The sequence below is a fragment of the Stegostoma tigrinum genome, chromosome 1, assembly GCF_030684315.1.
Source record: "Stegostoma tigrinum isolate sSteTig4 chromosome 1, sSteTig4.hap1, whole genome shotgun sequence".
In the NCBI taxonomy this organism is placed as follows: Eukaryota; Metazoa; Chordata; class Chondrichthyes; order Orectolobiformes; family Stegostomatidae; genus Stegostoma; species Stegostoma tigrinum.
In genome coordinates this window covers 48883326-48906776 of record NC_081354.1, presented here as the reverse complement: position 1 = coordinate 48906776, position 23451 = coordinate 48883326, and the positions used below count along the sequence as shown (strand labels likewise).

General features: G+C 42.0%; 1 protein-coding gene across 4 annotated transcripts in view; it reads left to right on the top strand.

Annotated features, from left to right (window-relative positions):
• nr3c2 (nuclear receptor subfamily 3, group C, member 2) overlaps nucleotides 1-23451 on the top strand; it is a 326066-nt gene that overhangs the window by 239915 nt on the left and 62700 nt on the right. For all 4 annotated transcript variants that reach the window (XM_059645238.1, XM_048529777.2, XM_048529786.2 and 1 more), the window contains one exon: nucleotides 6432-6576. In XM_059645238.1, the coding sequence (XP_059501221.1) occupies nucleotides 6432-6576 (145 nt within the window). The remainder of the gene's footprint in view (nucleotides 1-6431; nucleotides 6577-23451) is intronic.

The window sequence follows — 23451 nt, the reverse complement described above, 5'->3', positions numbered from 1 at the left end:
AGCTAGTGCCGTCCACACCAGGCAACGTCCTGTTGAACCTCCTTTGCACCCTCTCCAAAGCATCCACATCCTTTTGGTAATGTGGCAACCAGAACTGTATGCAGTTTTCCAAATGTGGTCGAACCAAAGTCCGATACAACTGTAACATGATCTGCCAACTCTTGTACTCAATACCCCGAACAACGAATGAAAACATGCCGTATGCCTTCTTGACCACTCTATCGACCTGTGTTGCCAACTTCAGGGTACAATGGACCTGAATACCCAGATCTCTGATTTGTATTTAAGCTGTTACTAACTGTAAAATCTCTTTATCCGTTCTAATTCTCTACTACCTTGTACGTTTGTAAGTGCACTTCTATCAAAAGGATTTCCCTGCATCTAAGAATGTGTGAAGGGTATTGTGATTCTTGCAAAGTCAGAGCCCACAGTCAGGGAGGGGGATGATAATGCTCTCCCTTGTTCAAAAAAGGGGAAAATTAAATTACAATCCACAGATTGACAGTTGGTGAGACTATGGAGAGAGATTTGTTTGAAAATTTTCAGTCTGTCTAGGAGAAATTATGACCTGAATGTCCGGAATTGGATCCCGCAGAACAAACCAAAAAATTTGACCAATGAATATGAAATTTGGCAGAAGTCTTAGTCTAAAAAAATGAGCCTGAATAAACTGATGGAAACCTAAAGAAGAAAATTAGATTACTGGAACAGTATTTGCAACAAAATAAATTACAGCCGCAACGTTTAGCTCTTAAGCTGAATGGTTGGTTTGCAAAGAAGTGTGATACCAACAGCATGGGTTCAATTCCGAACACCAGTTGAGATTACCATGAAGGACTCACCTTCTTAATCTCTCTCCTTGTTTTAGGCATGATGGCCCTCATGTTAAATCACTACCAGTTGTCTTTCTCAGTAGTTGTCAATGAGTGACACGGACACTGTCTTCACTACTTTTTCAAAAGTAGCTGGATCTTGTGATGGCCATAAGAAATGTGGACCTTTGTGATTCAGGGTCAGTTAACTAGGAAAACTCAAGAAATCAATTTCATACTGACCACTGCACTATCCCTTGATCGTGAGAATATAAAAGTTGCCATTGTTACTAAATTTGAATTGGCCCACAAGACGTATGATCAGCAATTCAGGATTGCTGAAAACAAATGAATGCAGAGCTATCTAGAATTTGAAAGGTGAAAGCAAATTATTGTTGACCGATGAGATTTTGCGTAGGATACAGCATACCTATGGTGAATTATATGAGCGAAAATTACTTTACCAAGTTTAAGTACATTTAAGTCGTCATTGGACAAACATATGGATGTACGTGGAATATTGTAGGTTCGGTGGGCTTCAGATTGGTATGACAGGTCAGCACAACATTGAAGGCCGAAGGGCCTGTACTGTGCTGTAATGTTCTATGTTCTCAAAGAATTTAAATATTACCTACCTTGCGACCTGAGAATTCACTACATGGAGCAGACACCTCGCAGCTGGAGACCACTGATAGCTATGACCTCATTTATAACATAAGCCTAACAATTCAGACCAATCACGTCAGAGTCACCCCAAAATCTGTGGGATGATAAGGGGAGAGATTAGAAGGAAGCTATACTAAGAAAGGACATGCATCTGAGGGCGTACATATTCCATCTCAAGTGTGCGAAGAGAGCACGTGGAAACTAGTGTGTTCCCACTGTCTTAAAACAGGCATCCTTAGACCTACTTAGTGGAAGTTAGTCGATAAGCCAGGTGAGGGGGAATGGTGGGCAACCACTCGAGCAGTCCTGAGAGATACCCCAACAAGGACACAGCTGAACCTAGAGCGTCCCTTGCTGCAGAATCTAGTTACTTGAGAGAATTCCCTTAAGTGTGGCCCACCCAGGCAAAACTGCCTGAAATCTGCAGGATAATAAAATGTGAGGCTGGATGAACACAGCAGGCCAAGCAGCATCTCAGGAGCACAAAAGCTGACGTTTCGGGCCTAGACCCTTCATCAGAGAGGGGGATGGGGGGAGGGAACTGGAATAAATAGGGAGAGAGGGGGAGGCGGACCGAAGATGGAGAGTAAAGAAGATAGGTGGAGAGGGTGTAGGTGGGGAGGTAGGGAGGGGATAGGTCAGTCCAGGGAAGACGGACAGGTCAAGGAGGTGGGATGAGGTTAGTAGGTAGCTGGGGGTGCGGCTTGGGGTGGGAGGAAGGGATGGGTGAGAGGAAGAACCGGTTAGGGAGGCAGAGACAGGTTGGACTGGTTTTGGGATGCAGTGGGTGGGGGGGAAGAGCTGGGCTGGTTGTGTGGTGCAGTGGGGGGAGGGGATGAACTGGGCTGGTTGAGGGATGCAGTGGGGGAAGGGGAGATTTTGAAACTGGTGAAGTCCACATTGATACCATATGGCTGCAGGGTTCCCAGGCGGAATATGAGTTGCTGTTCCTGCAACCTTCGGGTGGCAGCTTTTGTGCTCCTGAGATGCTGCTTGGCCTGCTGTGTTCATCCAGCCTCACATTTTATTATCTTGGAATCTCCAGCATCTGCAGTTCCCATTATCTCTGAAATCTGCAGGAGTTTTGTTGCTCTGAGAACAGTATTCCTGCAACCCTCACTAAAAGTGATCAAGTGTATTAGTTTACTCAGAGACACTGGAACTATCCTATCCCTAATGTCAGGAGGAGGTGGGGGTGTATTTCTGTTCCCTTCCACCATGCTCACAGAATCTGTTACATGGCAGAGGTGGTCAGAAGGAGACTGAGCAGCCAGAGAAATTGAAGGGTGTCAACTAGAGCCTGTCAAAGTAAACAAAGTCAAGGTGACCCAGAGGCAAGTAATAGGACGTCCAAAAATAAATCTATTCAGTAACGTTCTTAAAGATGCAGAAAGCTGAACAAAATGCAGTGGTTCTGTAGGGGACCATTGAATCCAAATGGTTTGGGATAATTCAGGTAAAGCTCTCAGTAAGTAGACGGGCTGAACTAACGTCAAAGAATCAAAGGAGTTTAAGACAGCCAAGGTACGAGAGCAGTAGGGATTGAGGGAGATGCAGAGAAAATGTGGTGAGAATCCATTGCTTCAAATTAATTAAGATCTCAAAATTCCCAGACCAGAGAAATGAGCAACAAGTAACAAATAACAAAGAACAGTACAGCAGAGGAATCGATCCTTTGGCTCACCTGGCTTGCAGCAACACATAATTCCTTTCTAAACTAAAAACCTTTTGATGTACATGACCTGTATCCTTCCATTTCCAGCATGTTCATATTATCTGTCAAGATACCTTTTAAACTATTGCAATTATATCTGCTCCTAGTACCTCCTGCAGCAGCACATTCCAGGCACTTACCACCCTCTGTGTAACTGCAAAACTTGCCTCTCAGATCTCTTTTAAACTTTTCCCTTTTGCCTTAAACCCATGTTTCCTAGCAATTGACATTTCTGCCCTGGGAAATAGACGCAGATTATCCATTTTATCCATGCCTTTCATAATATTGTACACCTCTACCAGGTTGTCCCTCAGTCCCCAACATTTAAGTGTAAACAAACCAAGTTGACCAATCTCTCCTCATAGCTAATATGTTCCAAATAAGACAGTATGCCTGGTAAACCTTTTCTGTACCCTCTCCAAAATCTCCACATTGTTCTGGTAGTGTGGTACACAATATTCCAAATGTAGCCAAACTAAAGTTCTGTGCAGTTGCGACATGTCTTGCCAGTTTTTTTTACATCAATGCTGAATAACACACGCATACTATACACCTTCTTGACCACCTTACCAATTTGTGTTGCCTCTTTCAGGAAACTGTGGACTAGTACTCCTGGATTCCATTGTACGTTAATACTAAAGAGTTCTGCCATTTGCCTATACTTGCCTATATTTGGGGTGGCATGGTGGTTCAGTGGTTAGCACCGCAGCCTCACAGCACCAGAGACCTGGGTTCGATTCCAGCCTTGGGTAACTGTCTGTGTGGAGTTTGCACATTCTGTGTCTGCGTGGGTTTCCACCAGGTGCTTCGGTTTCCTCCCACAGTCCAAAGATGTGCAAGCTAGGTGGATCAGCCATGCTAAATTGCCCATAGTGTTCAGGGTTGTAGGGGGGTGAGTCTGGTTGGGATGCTCCAAGGGGCGGTGTGGACTTGTTGGGCTGAAGGGCCTGTTTCCACACTGTAGGGAATCTAATCTATACTTCCCTCCTGCATTAGATTTTCCAAAATGCATCATCTCATATTTGTCTGGATTAAAATTCCATTTGTAATTTCTTCAAGTCTCCAGCCTGTCTATATCCTGTTGTTTCCTCTGGCAATACTCCTCACTAGTGGTAGCTCACCTAATCTTTGTGTCTTCTGCAAATTTACTTATCACATCATGTGTATTCTCCTGTGGGGGCCCCAGCACTGATCCCTGCGAAACACCACTGGTCACAGCCTTCCAGTCAGAAAAACAGCCATCCTCCACTACATTCTCTCTGCCAAGACTAAGCCGATTCTGTATCCAATTTACCAGCTTACTGAAAGAACAATAGATGAGCACAAGGAGGAGCTTACATCTCCAATGAATTGTTGAGTTTGAGAGTCATACGGCCCAGAAACAGACCCTTCAGCCCAAATAATCCATGCTGACCTGGTTTCCTAAATTGTACTAGCCCCAGTTGTCTTCATTTGTCCCAGACTTTTCTAAACTTTTCCTAACCATATACCTATCCAAATGTCTTTTAAATGTCGTAATTGTACCTACCTCCACCACTTCCTATGGCAGCTCGCTGTATATACACACCACCCTCTGTGTGAAAAAATTGCCCCTAAAGTCCCTTTTAAATCTTTCCCCTCTCACCTTAAGCTTATGCCTTCATGTTTTGGACTCCTTACTCTGGGGAAACGATTTTGTCTATTCACCCTTCAACCTCCTAAACTTGAGGGAATAAAGTCCCAGCCTGTCCAGCCTCTTCTTATAACTCAAGTCCTTCAGTCTTGGTAACATGCTTATAAATCTTTTTTGCACCCTTTCCAGTTTAATAACATCTTTCCTATAGCACGCAACTAAAATTGTACATAGTCAAATCTGGTCTCACCAATGTGTTGTTCAGCAATCAAATCTCTTTGACAAATCCAAGCTGATAGTGATGATATGTCTTACCCAGTCAAAAAGCCTCAGTGCAGAACAGCAACGGCTAGACAGTCACTTGAGGGCAGTAGAGTTCTAACTGATAAAGGGCATGTTTCAGCAGACCGCTATGCCAAACCATAGGACAAGAAAAGTTAACTCTAAGGTTCTACGACCTGAAAATTGCTGCCTGTACAGTTTGAGTGTATTTCCTCTGACTTAACCATAGAACTCCTCAAAGCTCTGGTCTAAAACCTACATCAGTCTAAGCACTGCAGATCAGATTCCCAATAGAAAGAAGGGACCTACAGATCTCCACAAAAAACATGAAACCAAAACAACAGTTATCCATCACCCAAAAATGATTCCTCATAAGTGAGTTAGAGAATGAAGGAATACCTCTTTACATAGAAATATGAAGTTTACTTCGGGTTTTTTTCCCAGAGGGCACAAGTTATCACAAACAGGGTGAAAGCCAAATTTTAATATGTATCCTATTATAACTTTTAAAAAGACAATAAATAGTTGAACAAGTATGACTATTATAATCATGTGATTGACTCAGCAATATTCTTCTGGAAACTTCTCCACAGCCAATGTCAGCAGAACAGTGAACACTCAGATACCGCCTGAAGGATTTAGAATACTAACAATTGTGTTATCATGTATTACAGAGATAATCATCTCCAAGAAAATTCCTTACACAATAGAGTTAGAAATTACACCCATTAATGACTTTCAACTTAACCTCTGGGATGGGCCATAGATGGGCCTGCCTGCAGTATAAATTTTGGCCTTGATAATAACTGCTCTTCAACTGCTAGACTATCAAGTCATCCATAAAAAGGCATTCGAGACCCATAACTCCAACTTTAGACTTTTGGATTCCATTTATAAAACCATGAAAATTGATACATTTATATCTCTCAGAACAGTCTCCTAATGGACAGGTGATGCGATTAAGGAGAATGATTTATTTTAAAGCATGCAATCTATCTGTACAGCTCTCATAGGAATAACAAGCTCCCTGCTTCTATCAGTAACTTTGCCTAAATCAAGGAAGGTGCGGGGAGATGAAAATCATTCTGTGTTATTACTTTAAATGTTCTGAAGCCATACTTGTCATTGCTTTGATAGCTTTAATCAGAGTCAAAATCAGGCTCTATAGTGGGAATGGAGCTAAATGGCAATAAAGTTCTGAATATGGAGACTTCTGAGAGGGGGTAAGTGTGTAGTGTAGTGAAACTAGATGGAATATGAAATATAAAATCAAACAGAAAAATGACAATTATGGATAGAAAAGTATTTTGCGAACTGTTTATGACTGTCATATTCTGTTTTTCAGGATTCAGAACAATGGCACTTGATGACCAAATGACTCTACTCCGGTATTCTTGGATGTGCTTAATGACATTTAGCCTCAGCTGGAGATCGTACAAACATACCAGAGGCACAATGCTTTACTTTGCACCAGACTTGGTATTCAATGAGTAAGTGTTTTATGCATTGATTTTTGTTTGCCTGTTTGCAAATTTTCTTCCCATAGTGCGAATGTTGTTAATGTTGTCCGTCAGGCAACCTACTTACAGAGTAGTCAACATCAGGTCGATCTGTCCCCATCCTTAACGCAATAACTGCCTCTGTTTCCAGCACTGAATTATTCCGTTCACACTGGTGCTCTGTGGATGCAATTGAAACATAAATGATCAAATTCCAATTCGTTTGATGTGTGCTGACGTGTTTTGATGATTTGCTGCAGCAAACCTTCACTACCTTAAACCCTCGCACAATACTGCTATGCATCAGTTATTTACAATAGTATAAATGTACTTCATGGTGACTTTTGCTCAGCGATAATTAAGTTGAAACTGCTATTATCCCACAAAATATCTTAAATCAGCAGCATTAAATTTTAGACATCCCTTGTGGCCATAAAATCTGAATATGGAGACTTCTGAGAGGGAATAAGTTGACCTGACATGCAAAATGTAATAGACTAAATAAATCTATGATTAAGACTTTTATGATGAACTCATAAGAATTAACAAATGCAAGTAGATAGATAATAAAAAAGATTATCACACATATCATATGGTTATGATCCCAGGTGAAGTTACTACTGGAGAGGTCAGATCCCAGACTGAAATTTAGCTTGATCGACCATATTTTGTTTTTGTTTTAACAGGATAGGATTTAATTGAAGTACAAGCATGCAATGCTGTAGATTCAGTTTTAATAACGAAAAGAAGTTTACTACACAAAAGAAATGAAGAATAAAAATTAATAAACTAAACTAGTAACATATAATACAAGTTTTCTCAACGTCAAGCTTGTTTGGTATATTTTGTTAATTGGGAAACTGAAAAGTAATGTGGGAGGTTGTGACGTATTGCTATTATTACTAGACTATTAATCCAGAATAACTCAGCAAGTCTGGCAGCATCTGTGGAGAGAAAGCGGAGTTAACATTCCAAATCTAATGACACTTCTTCAGATCTTATTTTAGCTTGGGAAACATTGGTGTATTCTAAAGAAGGGGAGGGTAATGTTTCTGATTTTCAGCATCCGCAGTTCTTGGATTTTCTTTCTTTAGTAATCTGGAATGCCTGACAAATGTTTTGAGGATATGAGTAGTTAAATTTGAATCAATGAAAATCTGGAATTGAAGTTTATCCTAATAGCAATCATATAACCATTGTTGGTTGTTGTAAAAACTCATCTGGTTCACACATGCCTTTGAGGGAAGGAAATCTGCTGTACTTACTAGGTCTGGCCAACATGTATGTCCACACTAACAACAATGCTCAGTCTTAACTGAAATGGCCGTAGCAAGCCAGTCACTTCAAATGGCAATTATGGATAGGCAATAATTGCTGACTGAGCCAATGAAGACTGCATGCTGTGAACAGAAAGAGTGGCACGTTGTGATGTTAACAAGGCATTTGATAAACCTTCATTGGCAACTCCCTCTGCCTAGCAAGAAACTCACCTCCCAATTTGTGAAAAGCATTTAAAATAGAACAACATACTCCTGATGTTGAGATGGGCTGCACTACTGATGCCTCATTCAATTCTGCCACAAATCTCACCGTGGCCATGTCGCTGAGACCTTTATAATAGTCCATCATATTGATTCCACAGTGGTTTTATGAACTCAACGTTTAGAACACACAACATTACAGTGCAGTACAGGCCCTTTGGCCCTCGATGTTGCGCAGACCTGTGAAACCAATCTGAAGCCTTTCTAACCTATACTATCCGATTATCATCTATATGTTTATCCATTTTGTTGAATAGCTCTAACAATACTTGCTTCCTGCAACTCCCACCTCAATGGCTATATTTCCTGAGGAATATGGCTGGCTCAGTGGTTAGCACAGCTGCTTCACAGCACCAGGGTTCAATTCCACCCTCAGAAGGCTGTCTCTCTGTGGAGTTTATACTTTCTCCCTGTGTCTGCGTGGGTTTCCGCCAGATGCACCATTTTCCTCCCACAGTCCAGAGATGACTAGATTAGGTAGATTGTCTATGCTGAATTGCACATAGAACCCAGAGATGTGCATGCTAGGTGGATTAGCATGGGAAATGCAGGATTACACGGATGGGGTGGGAGTAATGTGTCAATGTGGGATACCGTTCAGACTCGTTGGGCTGAAATGCTTGCTTCCCCACTGTAGGGATTCTATGCTTCTAAGGTTAAATTTGAAATATCTTTACCCTATTATCATATCCATTGCTGTTAGATTTTGCCTCTCCTTCAGTGCTTCCCAGAAATAAGTGACTTCTCCAAATTACAGTAAGTAAGGCACATCACCTTACCAATATCTCTCATCAAGACTCTGTTTATAGGCCATGTTCTTCCTAACACCTAATTGGTTGCTCCTGGCTGCATGACTCTCAATGACAGTTGCTGATGTGGGATTGAGTTCAACAGCAACCGAGATCAGTGAGTGGCAAAAGTGGCTTCTTTATTGAACATCTGCAGTGACACAGTTCAAAGCGGCGATGGAATCAAAAGTACAGTTTTATAGTAGAGTTTAGAGTTGGATGAACACAGCAGGGCAAGCAGCATCAAAGGAGCAGGAAGGATGACGTTTTGGGCCTAGACTCCTCTTCTTCAGAAGAGTTTAGGTCCAAAACGTCAGTCTTCCTACTCCTCTGATGCTGCTTGGCCTGCTGTGTTCATCCAGCTCTACACCTTGTTGTATCAAATTCTCCAGCATCTGCAGTTCCTACTATCCCTACAGTTTTATAATAGCCTCTTTTGTGCACAGTTTTTATATACATTAATATTTTAGCACTGTGGTGTCACAGAGCTGTGTCTATTGTACACAATTTTGCATGACATATCTCTGGGGAAGTAGGATATAGTTTAAGCGCTTACTAAATGTAAGTGAGAAATTATATAATTTCATCGGCTATTGCTAGTTTTTGACACTCCCTACACATTCATGCAGTTTCATGGAAATGCTGTAATGATAGTAAGTTTCTTAAAAGGGGTAATGCCCTTATTTAATATGTGTTTAAAAAGTATAAATCAATATGTTAGTATAAAGTGGTAGTCCTAAATAAAAGTTAGAAATAGGTAGTACAGTCTTGTAGAAATAGGTAAGAGTATAAAGAAATTTCAGAGATAAAAAGCAGCAAACTGTGGAGATATGCTGGTAGAGGAAACTGTTTGATGTCCTGAAGCCTATTCAGGTCCCAAGAGACGTTTACTAAGGGCTAGTTAATACTATAATCTTTCCATAGTTTCGAGTGAGTTATGAAGACACGATGGCAGGGATGACATTGTTCTGAATAGGTTACAGTATTGACACATTTTCAGGGTAGCCTTTAATACAGAAACACTGTTTGTAGCATGGGGCCGATAAGAATTGAAAGGGGTAAAGAAACAATATTAGGTTGGCAGACTAGAAAGGGATGTTTAATTTAGTTTATCTTGTGAGCGTGAAATGTATTACGAAAATGTGGTTTTATGAGTGAATGAATGGAAACTCAGTATAGTAAGCATGGTGCTCTTGCGAGTGAGTCAGTAAAGAAAATCATAGCGCAACATCTCACACTGACAATAAATCCATTTAGCTACAGTTGGCCATTCTACAGCCCTCTCTGCATGTTTTATTTCTCCAACGTGACAGGACACAATCTGCAGGAACAGGTGATACACAATTTACAGAGAAAATAGGAAAAGGAACAAAAGGGTAGGCGATGGCCTAGAGGTATTATCACTAGACTATTAATCCAGAAACCCAGCTGATGTTCTGGGGGCATGGGTTTGAATCCTACCATGGCAGATGGTGGAATTGGAATTCAAAAAAAAGAATCTGTTGATCACCATGAAATCATTGCCAATTGTTGGAAAACACTATCTGGTTTGCTAATGTCCTTCAGGGAAGGAAATTTGCCACCCTCACCTGATCTAGCCTACATGCGACTGCAGACCCACTGCAATGTGGTTGACTCTCAGCTGCCCTCTGAAATGGCCTAGCAAGCCACCCAGATGTATTAATCGCTACAAAGACTCAAATAAATGAAACTGGATGGATCACGTGGTGTTGACCGCAGCACCAGAAAAGACAACGGCAGAAACAGCCCTGTCAACCATGCAGAGTCCTCCTCACTAACATCTGGGGGTTAGTGCTAAAATTGGGAGAGTTGTCTGTCAGACTAGTCAGGCAACAGCCTGACATTGTTTATAAGGTATGACTTGTGAGTATAACTATGTTCCAGACACCACCATCACCAGATATGTCCTGTCCCACCGGCAGCACAGATAGAGCAAAGGGTGTGGCACAGTGATATACAGTTGGGAGGGAGCTGTTCTAGGACTCCTCAACATTGACTCTGGACCTCATGAAGTCTCATGGCTTCAAGTTAGACATGGGCAAGGAAACCTCCTGCTGATTACCACATCCTGTCCTTCCTTAGCTGATCAATCAGTACTCCTCAATATTGAGCAACACTTAGATGAAGCACTGAGAATGGCACGGGCACAAAATGTACTCTGGGTGGGGGATTTCAATGTCCACCACCAAGAGTGGCTTCGCGGCAATAGCACTGATCAAGCTGATCATGTCTAACAGGGCATAGCTGCTAGACTGGGTCTGTGGCAAGTGGTGAGGGAACCAAAAAGAAGGATAATATACTTGACCTCATCCTTACTAATCTGCCAGATGCAGTTGCATCCTGTCCATGACAGTATTGGTAAGAGTGACCATCGCTCAGTCCTTGTGGAGACGAAGTCCCGCCTTCACGTTGAGAACAACCTCTATCGTTTGTGTGCCACTATCACCGTGCTAAGTGGGACAGACTTCGCACAGATCTACCAATGCACGACTGGGCATTCATGGGGCACTGTGGGCCATCAGCTGCAGCACAATCTGTAACCTCATGGCCCGGCATATGCCCCACTCAACCATTACCATCAAGCCAGGGATCAACTTTGGTTCAATGAAGAGTGCAGGAGGGCATGCCAGGAGCAGCACAAGGCACACCTGAAGATGAGGTATCAACCTGGTGAAGCCACCACGCAAGACTACTTGATAACAAAGTGTGGAGCTGGATGAACACAGCAGGCCAAGCAGCATCTTAGGAGCACAAAAGCTGATGTTTCAGGCCTAGAGCTTCATCAGAAAATTGTATGCCAAACAGCGAAAGCAGCAAGTGATAGTCAGAGCGAAGGGATCCCACAACCAGTGGATCAGATCTAAGCTTTACAGTCCTGCCACATCCAGTCGTGAATGGTGGTGGATAATTAAACAACTCACTGGATGAGGAGGCTCCACAAATATCCCCATCCTTAATGATGGAAGAACCCAGCAGACCAGTGCAAAAGATAAGGCTGAAGTGTATGCAGCAATCTTCAGACAGAAATGCCGAGTGGATGATCCATCATGGCCTCCTCCAGTGGTCCTCAGCATTACAGATACCAGCCTTTAGCCAATTCAATTCATTCTACATGATATCAAGAAATGGTTGGAGACACTGGATACTGCAAAGGCTAACAACATTCCGGCAATAATACCAAAGACTTGCGCTCCAGAACTTGCTCCCCTAGCTGAGCTGTTCCAGTACAGCTACAACATTTGTATCTACCCAACAATGTGGAAAATTGTCCAAGTATCTCCTGTGCACAAAAAGCAGGACAAATCTAACCTGGCCAATGACTGCCCCATCAGTCTCCTCTCGATCACCAGTAAAAGTGATGGAAGGTGTCATCAACAACGCTATCAAGCAGCACCTGCTCAGTGACACCCAGTTTGAGTTCTGCCAGGGCCACTTAGCTCTTGATTTCATTACAGCCTTGATTCAAACATGGACAAAAGAGCTGAATTCCAGAGGTGAGGTGAGAGAGACGGTCCTTGATATCAAGGCTGCATTTGACTGAGTGTGGTATCAAGCAGCTTTAGCAAAACTGGAATCAAAGGGCATCGGGGGAAAACTCTCCGGTGGTTGGAGTCATACCTGACACATAGGAAGATGGCCGTGGTTGTTGGAAGTCAATCATCTCAGCTCCAGGACATATTGACAGGAGTTCCTCAGGGTAATGTCCCAGGCCCAACAATCTTTAGCTGTATCATCACTGACCTTCCCTCCATCATAAGGTCAGAAGTGGGAATGTTTGCCGATGATTGCAGAATGTTCAGCACCATTTGTGACTCCTCAGATACTGAAGTAATCCATGTTCACATGCAACAAGACCTGGACAATATCCAGGCTTGGCCTGACAAGTGGCAAATGACATTTGTGCCACACAGATGCCAAGCTATGACCATCACCAATAAGAGACAATCTTACCACTGCCACTTGACATTCAATGGTGTTACCATCTCTGAATACCCCATTATCAACATTTTGGAGGTTACCATTGACCAAAAACTCAACTGGACTCACCACATAAACGGAGTGGCTACAAGAGCAGGCCAGAAGCTGGGAATACTGTGGCGAATAACTCACCTCCTAACTCCTCAAAGCCTGTCCACCATCTACAAGGCACAAGTCAGGAGTGTGACGGAATACTCCCCACTTGCCTGGATGAGTGCAGCCCCAACAACACTCAAGAAGCTTGACACCATCCAGGAAAAAGTAAGCTTGCTTGATTGGCATTACATCTACAAGCATGCACTCCCTCCACCACTGATGCTCAGTAGCAGCAGTGTATATATAATATCTACAAGGTGCACTGCAGAAGTTCACTAAAGATCCTCAGACAGCACCTTCCAAACCCACGACCACATCCATCTAGAAGAACAAGTGCAGCAGATATATGGAGACACCACTACCCCCAACTTCTCTTCCAAGTCGCTTACCCAGCCTGACTTGGAAATATATCACTGTTCCTTCACTGTCGCTGGGTCAAAATCCTGGAATTCCCTCCGTAATAGCACTGTGGGTTAACCCACAGCAGGAGGACTGCAGCGGTTCAAAAAGGCTGCTCACCACCACCTCAAGGTCAACTAGAGATGGGCAAGAAATGCTGGCCATATCCTACAAATGCATAAAACAAGAGAAGGCAAGAAGGAAATACAAATTGAACATCCTATGATCTGTATGTCCATGTTTCCTATGATCTGCCTATATTGGCCACAGAACAAAACTTTACACTGTACTTGAGTACATGTGTCTACAATAAATCAAATCAAACCAAAAAAGGGAGAAAAGAAAGAAAAATGGTTGGAAAAGAGCCAAAGCAGATGAGAGAAAAAAATAATGTTAAATAGGAGAAAGAAGAACAGAAGGGGGAAAATAAAAACAGTGTTAGGTCAGTGGAAAAGGAAGGGGAAAATGTGGAGGAGGAGAGCAATGTTTGACCCACATAGCTACAAAATAGCCTCCTGTGAGACTTTGTTAGTTGGCTTGTCTTAAAAGATCTGAGAATGAGTAATGTAGGCATTCACATTCCTGTTTGCTGTAAACCCTGTTGTCATCCTTTGGTGCAGCTACATTTCACCAACCACAGTGATAACGTCCTGTCTCATCTCCATTAACATATTGAGTGATAGGCCCTGAAAAATTAGGCCAGGTGTGTTTGATTAATGCTAGAGCTGAAATGTGTTTGCCCTTTTTTATGCAACTTGAGGCCAGAAAAGCATTAGTTGTTTCAGACCACACCATCAACAATCATGAGAAAAGATACAGCAGCATTATGTTTAATGCACTTAAAGTTTCCAAAGGGTAGGTTTTAGAGGGTGGTGGATTACCCGCAACCTCGCTGGAACTCGGGGATGCTTTAAATCCAGAAGAGAAATTTCTAAGACTCATAGATAAAACTCAGCATTTTTGCCACTGTAGAAATTGGAGATGCCAGCGAGAGAGAGAGAGGGAGGGACTGGGGTTTCAGATTTTGGAGGCCAGAGAGTAGGGAACCATTTTGGTTAAGTGGATAATTAACCCAATGGGCGTAGGAACCCCCTCAAAAGAGGTAAGTCCCCTTTCTTCATGAGAGCAACCAACATGATCAATGCTGTCTGCTGGTTCATAGCCTTTCTTCCACCCTCCCCCACAGTCTTGTTGATTGCAGTGGTGTTGGAATGAGCCCCTTAAAGTGGCAAGTAATTGTCTATTTCAGGACCTCAATAGGCTAATGTCTTACTCACCCCCTATAATATGGGGAATACATCAGGCTATGAAGACAGTGGACTTTACACTCACTTTATTTCACATATGCCCTCTTCAAATATGCCAGTGGGGATAATAAAACTCATCGTTCAGTTTTAAAACATGCAAGGATTAGAAACGTTTTATGATTGATTTCCATAACCTCTCTGTGCTTGACAGAACAAAGTTATGTAATATTAAGCACTTATTCCATTTATATTAATTTTACTTGCAAGTTTGTAAACGTTCTCACCCATTTTTTAGAAATTGAGCTAGTAAACTTAAAACTGTAAATATTCATATACTAAACATAATAAGCAACAAGAATTTTTTTCCAGAGGCTATCAGTGTTTGAAATTTTCATCCCCAGAAAGCAGTGAAATCTATGTCATTAAATGTATTCAATTCTGAATTAGTCATAAGTTTTATAAAAAAAAAATGGGTGTCCAGTGTTTGGGGGGTTGGGTGGTGAGTTGGCAATGTGGGACAGGTGGAATGATAAAAATGTGGAGTTGAGACTGCATTCATATCATCAGCCATGGGCCATTTGAATGGCAGACCAGGCTCAAAGGGCCAAATGGCCTACTCTTGCTGCTATGTCTAATGCTCCTAAATATTTAATTAGTCTTCAGTAACGAAGACATGTTGACAAACTTTGAGGTAAAATTACAGCGCAGCTACTTGGAACTCAGTGTAAGTATTTACATTTAAACCCTCATGAGCAAAAGGGATAACTTTGATATGCAGAAGTATCACTGTGGGAAATTTTACCTACTGCATGTTTCCACTAAGGTTGATGTACAGATGTCGATGTGTTTGTATTACTTAAAAACTCTAAACAGCTGTAACTGTCAGAGATTCATGTTATGTAACAGTGAGTAAGATAAAGAGCTGAATTTGACTCTGATGCTGTTCAAGGAATCTACATTTTTCTTCAGGAGGGATACCGTGAGCAGTTCTACTTGAATTGATGTGAATTTGGAAAGACTTTTGTCCTTTTTTTGTTATTGAACGCTTAATTGATGTAATTTAGTCCTTGTTCATCAACTTATGGTTACAATTATTTTGAATTTTCAGATTTATTCAGAGATGGGCAGACCTGTTATGCTGATGGGAAGTAAAGTATAAAATATAGTTTGTGTTAAATGTCAATAACTTGACTCCATAGTTACATTAATCTCCTCTCCCTTCTTTCTCTTACCATGTTATGCATCAACACCCAATAGTGGGGAAACCAGTCTACTGCCCATTTCTATGCAGCCATGTTTTGCACCACACAATGTGTTGAGTGAATAATTTATTGATTTCAACCATCAGCAAAGAGTTCTGAGCTCAGTGATGGCTTAGTTGTGATGGCACTGCCTAGTCTGGGAATGGAGCTGAGAGTGCTGTTGTAAAGGAGCACCTTCTCCGTTTTGGTTGGTTTGTGATTTTTAACGTCATCCCTGTATCCAAAGTATGAAAAAGAAATCATCAGTCCTCATGCAGTGGGGGGAGAAAAAGCTGAATTTGACCAAAAATAGATCATGTCAAATTAAAGTCGGTTCATCCCCTTGAGCACTAACAAATTACCTCAAACAGTTTTCAATTTCCCAACCTCATGTGTATGTAACACATCTCTGTGGCATTGGGCTCGTGCTATCGTAGACTGCAGCGGTTCAGGAAGGTAGGTTATCATCACCTTCTCAAGGGAAACGTAGGATGTGTAATAAATCTTATTCCTGACCAGCAATACCCATGTCCCACAAATGAATTTAAAAAATTATGCACTCACCAGCAGCAGAAGGACTTGCCACTGCCTGGGCCTTCCAGGATTTCTACCACTGGCACCATATTTGAAGTCCATTAGGTCAAGCATTGCCTTCCATGAACAGTTGTTTGAAATTCAAGGAACAAGAAGGAAAGAGAAAAGAGCAGGTTCTGAGAGATCACACATGTGACGCAATGACACTTGATTTGTAATCAAACCTTACATTCATAAAAGTATTGCTGCTTTACATCATCATCTGCCTGACTAACTGTCATAGTAACTGTAGTTATAAGTTCAAGACACCTCTCCTGACCACCATTCCAAGTTAGAACCCTGTCTAAGAAAATGCTACTGTTTGTCTAATGCTTAGAGTAGCCTAATATTTTGTCATTGTCCAAGACTGACTGTGGCTCATTAACCTGACTGACTTGGAAAGGCAGCCCTGATCAGTGAGTGACCTGACCCCTGACTGATCTTTGTGCTGCTCCTGCCTGACTTACCACCAATCCCCATACTGGTTGTACCAGACCTGGAGGACAGACCATGGTCCATATCCTGGACTGTAGTGATGGGATTGTTTGATTACGATCAGTCCAATTACCCAAAATTGTGTGTAAACCCCTAACTTAGATTGGACAATGCCCAGCGATTTTCATCTTAATTTGAGTGAAGACTACATCCCATAGATATTCAGACATGTTCATTTGATTGAATGTAAGATGTTTGCCATGTAGCCTGCTGGTGTTTGCCATAGGTGTGACTTTGATGTAGCATGATCCCATAAAACAATGTATCTGCCCTCTTCACTGATTATAGAACATAGAACATTACAGCACAGTACAGGCCCTTCGGCCCTCGATGTTGTGCCGACCTGTCATACCGACCTCTAGCCCATCTAACCTACACTATTCCATGTACATCCATATGCTTATCCAATGACAACTTAAATGTACCTAAAGTTGGCGAATCTACTACCGTTGCAGGCAAAGCGTTCCATTCCCTTACTACTCTCTGAGTAAAGAAACTACCTCTGACATCTGTCTGATATCTTCCACCCCTCAATTTGAAGCTATGCCCCCTCATGCTCGCCGTCACCATCCTAGGAAAAAGGCTCTCCCTATCCACCCTATCTAACCCTCTGATTATTTTATATGTTTCAATTAAGTCACCTCTCAACCTTCTTCTCTCTAATGAAAACAGCCTCAAGTCCCTCACCCTTTCCTCGTAAGACCTTCCCTCCATACCAGGCAACATCCTAGTAAATCTCCTCTGCACCCTTTCCAAAGCTTCCACATCCTTCTTATAATGCGGTGACCAGAACTGTACACAATACTCCAAGTGCGGCTGCCCCAGAGTTTTATACAGCTTCACCATAACCTCTTGGTTCCGGAACTCGATCCCTCTATTAATAAAAGCCAAAACACTGTATGCCTTCTTAACAGCCTTGTCAACCTAGGTGGCAACTTTCAAGGATCTATGTACATGGACACGGAGATCTCTCTGCTCATCTACACTACTAAGAATCTTACCATTAGCCCTGTACTTTGCCTTCCGGTTACTCCTACCAAAGTGCATCATCTCACACTGGTCTGCATTAAACTCCACTTGCCACCTCTCAGCCCAGCTCTGCAGCTTATCTATGTTTCTCTGCAACCTACAGCATCCTTCATCACTATCCACAACTCCACTGACCTTAGTGTCATCTGCAAATTTACTAACTCATCCTTCTACGCCCTCATCCAGGTCATTTATAAAAATGACGAACAGCAGTGGACCCAACACCGACCCTTGCGGTACACCACTAGTAACTGGTCTCCAGGATGAACATTTCCCATCAACTACCACCCTCTGTCTTCTTTCAGCAAGCCAATTTCCGATCCAAACTGCTATATCTCCCACAATTCCATTCCTCCGCAATTTGTACAATAGCTTATCGAACGCCTTGCTGAAATCCATATACACCACATCAACCGGTTTACTCTCATCTAACTGTTTGGTCACCTTCTCAAAGAACTCAATAAGGTTTGTGAGGCACGACCTTCCCTTCACAAAACCGTGCTGACTATCCCTAATCAATTTATTCTTTTCTAGATGATTATAAATCCTATCCCTTTATAACTTTTTCCAACACTTTACCAACAACTGAGGTAAGGCTCACTGGTCTATAATTACCAGGATTGTCTCTACTCCCCTTCTTGAACAGGGGAACCACATTTGCTATCCTCCAGTCATCTGGCACTATTCCTGTAGACAATGATGAGTTAAGGATCAATGCCAAAGGCTTGGCAATCTCCTCCTTGGCTTCCCAGAAGATCCTAGGATAAATCCCATCCGGCCCAGGGGACTTATCTATTTTCACACTCTGTTGGATTTCTAATACCTCTTCCTTGTGAACCTCAATCCCACCTAGTCTAGTAGCCTGTATCTCAGTATTCTCCTCGACAATATTGTCATTTTCTAGAGTGAATACTGTTGAAAAATCTTCATTTAGCACTTCCCCTATCTCGTCTAACTCCACACACAACTTACCACGACTATCCTTGATTGGGCCTAATCTTACTTTTGTCATTGTTTTATTCCTTAAATACCTATAGAAAGCCTTAGGGTTTACCCTGATCCTATCCGCCAGCAACTTCTCATGTGTCCTCCTGGCTCTTCTGAGCTCTCTCTTTAGGCCTTTCCTGGCTACCTCGTAGCCCTCAAGCACCCTAACTGAGCCTTCACATCTCATCCTAACATAAGCCTTCTTCTTCCTCTTGACCAGAGATTCCACCTCCTTCGTAAACCATGGCTCCCGTGCTCTACAACTTCCTCCCTGCCTGACAGGTACATACTTATCTAGGACACACAGGAGCTTTTCCTTGAATAAGCTCCACATTTCTAATGTGCCCATCCCCTACAGTTTCCTTCCCCATCCTATGCTCCCTAAATCTTGCCTAATCTCATCGTAATTGCCTTTCCCCCAGCTATAATTCTTGCCCGGTGGTATACACCTATCCCTTTCCATCACTAAAGTAAACATAAGAGAATTGTGATTGCTATCACCAAAGTGCTCACCTACTTCCAAATCTAACACCTGGCCAGGCTCATTACCCAGTACCGAATCTAATGTGGCTGCTAATGATCACTGCTGGCCAACATGACAAGCTGCTTGATTTTGTATCTGCACTAAAAGGCAAGGCAAGGCAGAAATACTCTAAGATTGTAAGTTCTGAATGGTATACAGCATTGTACAAAAAGTCTTGACATTACAGAGTTGCTGCAAGCTTTCAAGTGAGCGAGCCCAGTGAGAAAGTGAAGAGCCCTGAGATGTACCCTGGTGTGATGTATGATATTCCTATACAGACTTGGCCTTGCAGCAACATTGCAATAAAAATTGTTGGTGTGCCCCAAAGTGCACCTTTGCAGAGGATAACTGTATTCTGACTGAGTCAAACTTGTGCCATAATATGGTGAGGCTGGTGCATTTGAAATGCTGTCATAGACTGTGAATGTATGTAGTCACAATCTGTAGGGCGTGGTCCATGATGGTGGGTCCACTTGCCAACATAGAGGCCCAGAGAAGCAATCAGTGAGCTGGAACAACCAGTTGCCTGCTCTGACTTTCACAATGGAACTGCCGATGTATTCTTTCCTTCTCCTGCAAGAGAGACTGCGTATATATGAAGTTAAGATAGAGAATAATAAGATGTTAATGAATACAAATGGACCTCTCACTGTAGCATAATGGGATTCACATCTTGTAATTCCAATCTTGATTGGCAAGTTTAAATTTTCACTTCTCGCTGCAAAGGATGCAATTTTTTCAGTCTCCCATATTTTTCCAACTGATTTGCCAATGTCCATGTTTTCAGGGGCAGGAAAAGTTCAGCTTATCAAGCCCCAAACAGTAAAAAAAAGTCACTATATCCCATACAGCTAAAAAGCTCCAAGGGAGATGATTGGTATTGAAAATCTTATTTCATACGCATTTAAGTCCTGGTTGCCCTGCTATTAAAAGGACATTATTAAATTGGAGAGGGTTCAGAAATGATTTACCAGGATGTTGCAGGAAATGGAAGGTTTAAATTATAAAGATGGACTGGGTAGGCTGGGACTTTTTTCACGAGTATGGGAGATTGAGGAGTGTTAAAGAGGTTTATGAAACCATGAGAGCATGGATAAGCTGTATAGCAAGGGTTCTTTCCCTGTAGTGAGGGAGATCAAAATTAGAGCAGATATTTTTAAAGTGCAAGGAGAAAGATTTAAAAAAGGACATGAGAGGCAACATTTTTACAGAGTGGTTAATGTATATGCAGTGAACTGCCAAAAGAAGAGATGGATGCAGCTATGATTACAACATTTAAATAACATTTGGATAAGTACATGCATAGGAAAGGTTTGGAGGAATATGGGCTGCAGCAGCACTACAGTTGTGGAATGGTTGTGTTGTTAGAGTTTTCAAGAGAACTGGGTTAATAAAACAGAGATCCGAAACTCTAATTCAATGAATGTAGTTTTAGAATTTTAATGTGTTTTTAAAAAGTGATGGGGAAAATTGAGTTTAAAAGAAAGGAGCTGCTGACCCCACAAGGTATGTAAGTGTTTTTACAATATTCCTTATAGAGCAGGGAGAGTAGAAATTACACACACCCCGTGTCCCCCCAACCCCAACAACCTGTCTTCCAGCCCGCAAGGAAACCTTCAAGCTCATCATGGTCTCTTTCGTGGCCTCTCTGTCTTACTTTTTCCCTCTCACTCGCTCTCCCTTTCTCCCACTCTGCACACCTCCAACTCCAGCACCTCTCTCTCCCTAAATGCTGTTATGTTAATTTTGATCTTCCTTCAGCCCCATCCCTCTCCACCTCTCCCTGTTGTATTCACTCCAGTTCCAATGCCTGTATTATCATTCATGCAAAGTTTTTTAATGGAATTTTTGAGAGTGTCTGACAGTAAGATTTTCATTTTCCTTTTTCGCTGTGCCCTGTCAGAGCAGCATCACACCCTTTTCCTCCTCCCTTGCTCCTCTCCCCAATCTCAATTGTCAGGGATAGTCTCAAGGGATACCCACTGTGGTCTTAAGCCACTGGCTTCAGGATAGCAATTAGATGGCTATGAGACAGCAATCTGAAGAAATAAATTATAATGAGATCCTGTCATAAAAATCAGCAGAACTTCCATGGCCTGGACTCTGCTGGATATGTTGGCTGTTTTCAGTTGAATCCTCCTTGCCAAACATATTAGGACCATGGAACTGGCTTTTCGGATAACAGTAGTGTCATGATAGCAGTGTGATAAAACTAACTAGTGAAAATTCTTGGCTTTAAATGGATTCAGCATCTTAATACACAGTGACATCTTAATACTTTGCACTAATGCAGAAAATGGGATTCACTCTGTTTCCAATAAACATTTGACAGAGAGCAGCATCAAATGAGAATGTAAACTTGTGGGAGCTTGTAGTGTTGCAGTCTGAATATCAAGCAGCAGAGTAAAAGCATCTTATTTACATCTTCCTGGAAAGGTGTCAAGAACATATTCTTCGACTTCTTGTTGATCTTGGAGTGTGGCCATTTCTGCTTTAAATGCTAATTATACACTCGCAGCCTTTGGTACTGGCTCTTGATTAGAAACTATGTTTAAGAATTAGTTTGTCCTGTTAAGAATTTTAAAGTAGTATGAGATAAAATCCCCAATGGTCCCACAAAGTGGATGGTTGCAAAATTCACTTGTTGCTTATTCATGTTGTGAAGCTGTTCCCATTTACAGGGCTGGAATTGATCATTATTATTAAGGGATAGCATGAGCAGTGGCAAACACCGGGACACCTACCTTGAAAAAATGCCAGAATTCTGGGACTGATGGTTGAGCAAAGTGGTGTAGTAAGGACATCACTTGCGAACAAAGAACAGATCTGACTGCTTCTTATTTACTTTTGAAGTGGGGGGAACGTGATGAAATTGTCACCACGGCTAGTAATTCCAACACTAAGATGATGTACGAGATACACAAATCCCACCGCAGCAGTTGGAATTTGGACTTTTTTTAAATCTGGAATTTAAAGGGAAATAATGGGGCAACTCAAGATGAACAACCAGCTAGCAACCCTCACATCCTGTGAAAGAATTTTTATAAGTGTGCATCAGGCAAAATTGGACAGGTGGTGCGTGGCTCACGATTTGATCTGCATGTGTTCTAACCTAATATGTGACGGAGATGGGGAATTTATCACAACTGTATCCATGGGCTGGAAAGCCAGTGAAAGAGAGCTGTGCCCTAATTCCTGACCTGTCTCTCTTCCAGAGTAAGTTGAAGGACCAATTCTGCACTTTATTAACGCAAGTAATTTTCCTATGTTTTGTTGTGAAAGAAGCTGGAAACAATCATATCTGCACATTTGTTTCTGTGAACATAATTTGCTAACTTGTGGCCTGAATAAATTAGACTTCATTAGATTTAATCTACATTTATAATTGACTCCAGAACACACACTTGCCATAATTTACATAAAATGGAAAAAATTGACAGAGGCCAATCATCTGAAATAAAAGCAATGTCTGATGAAACATAGCTGGTTCTGTCTCTATAAAGAAAGAGATCATGTCATTTTATCAGTCATGAGCAACCAGCAACTGAAAATAGGTGTACACTAGTAGTAAGAGCTGCTGATGCTGGAGTCACAGATAACACACTGTGGAACTGGAGGAGCACAGCAGGCCAGGCAGCATCAGAGGAGCAGGAAACATGACGTTTCAGGTTGGGACCCTTCTTCAGAATTTCTGAAGGTACCTCAATATGTGTAGATGCCTAAAGCCCACCTCACGTAATTTTCAACCAAGTGATTGAGCAGATTTGATACAGTGTGGAGCTAGAGGAACATTGCAGGTCAGGCAGCATCAGAGGAGCAGGGAAGTTGACATTTCAGGTTTACACTCTCATTAAGACTGGGGAGGGGTTAGGCAGCTCAGAAATAAATAGTGTGGGAGTGGTGAGGCTAGGGGAGGTAGATGGAATGGTGATAGGTTGGTGCAGGTAG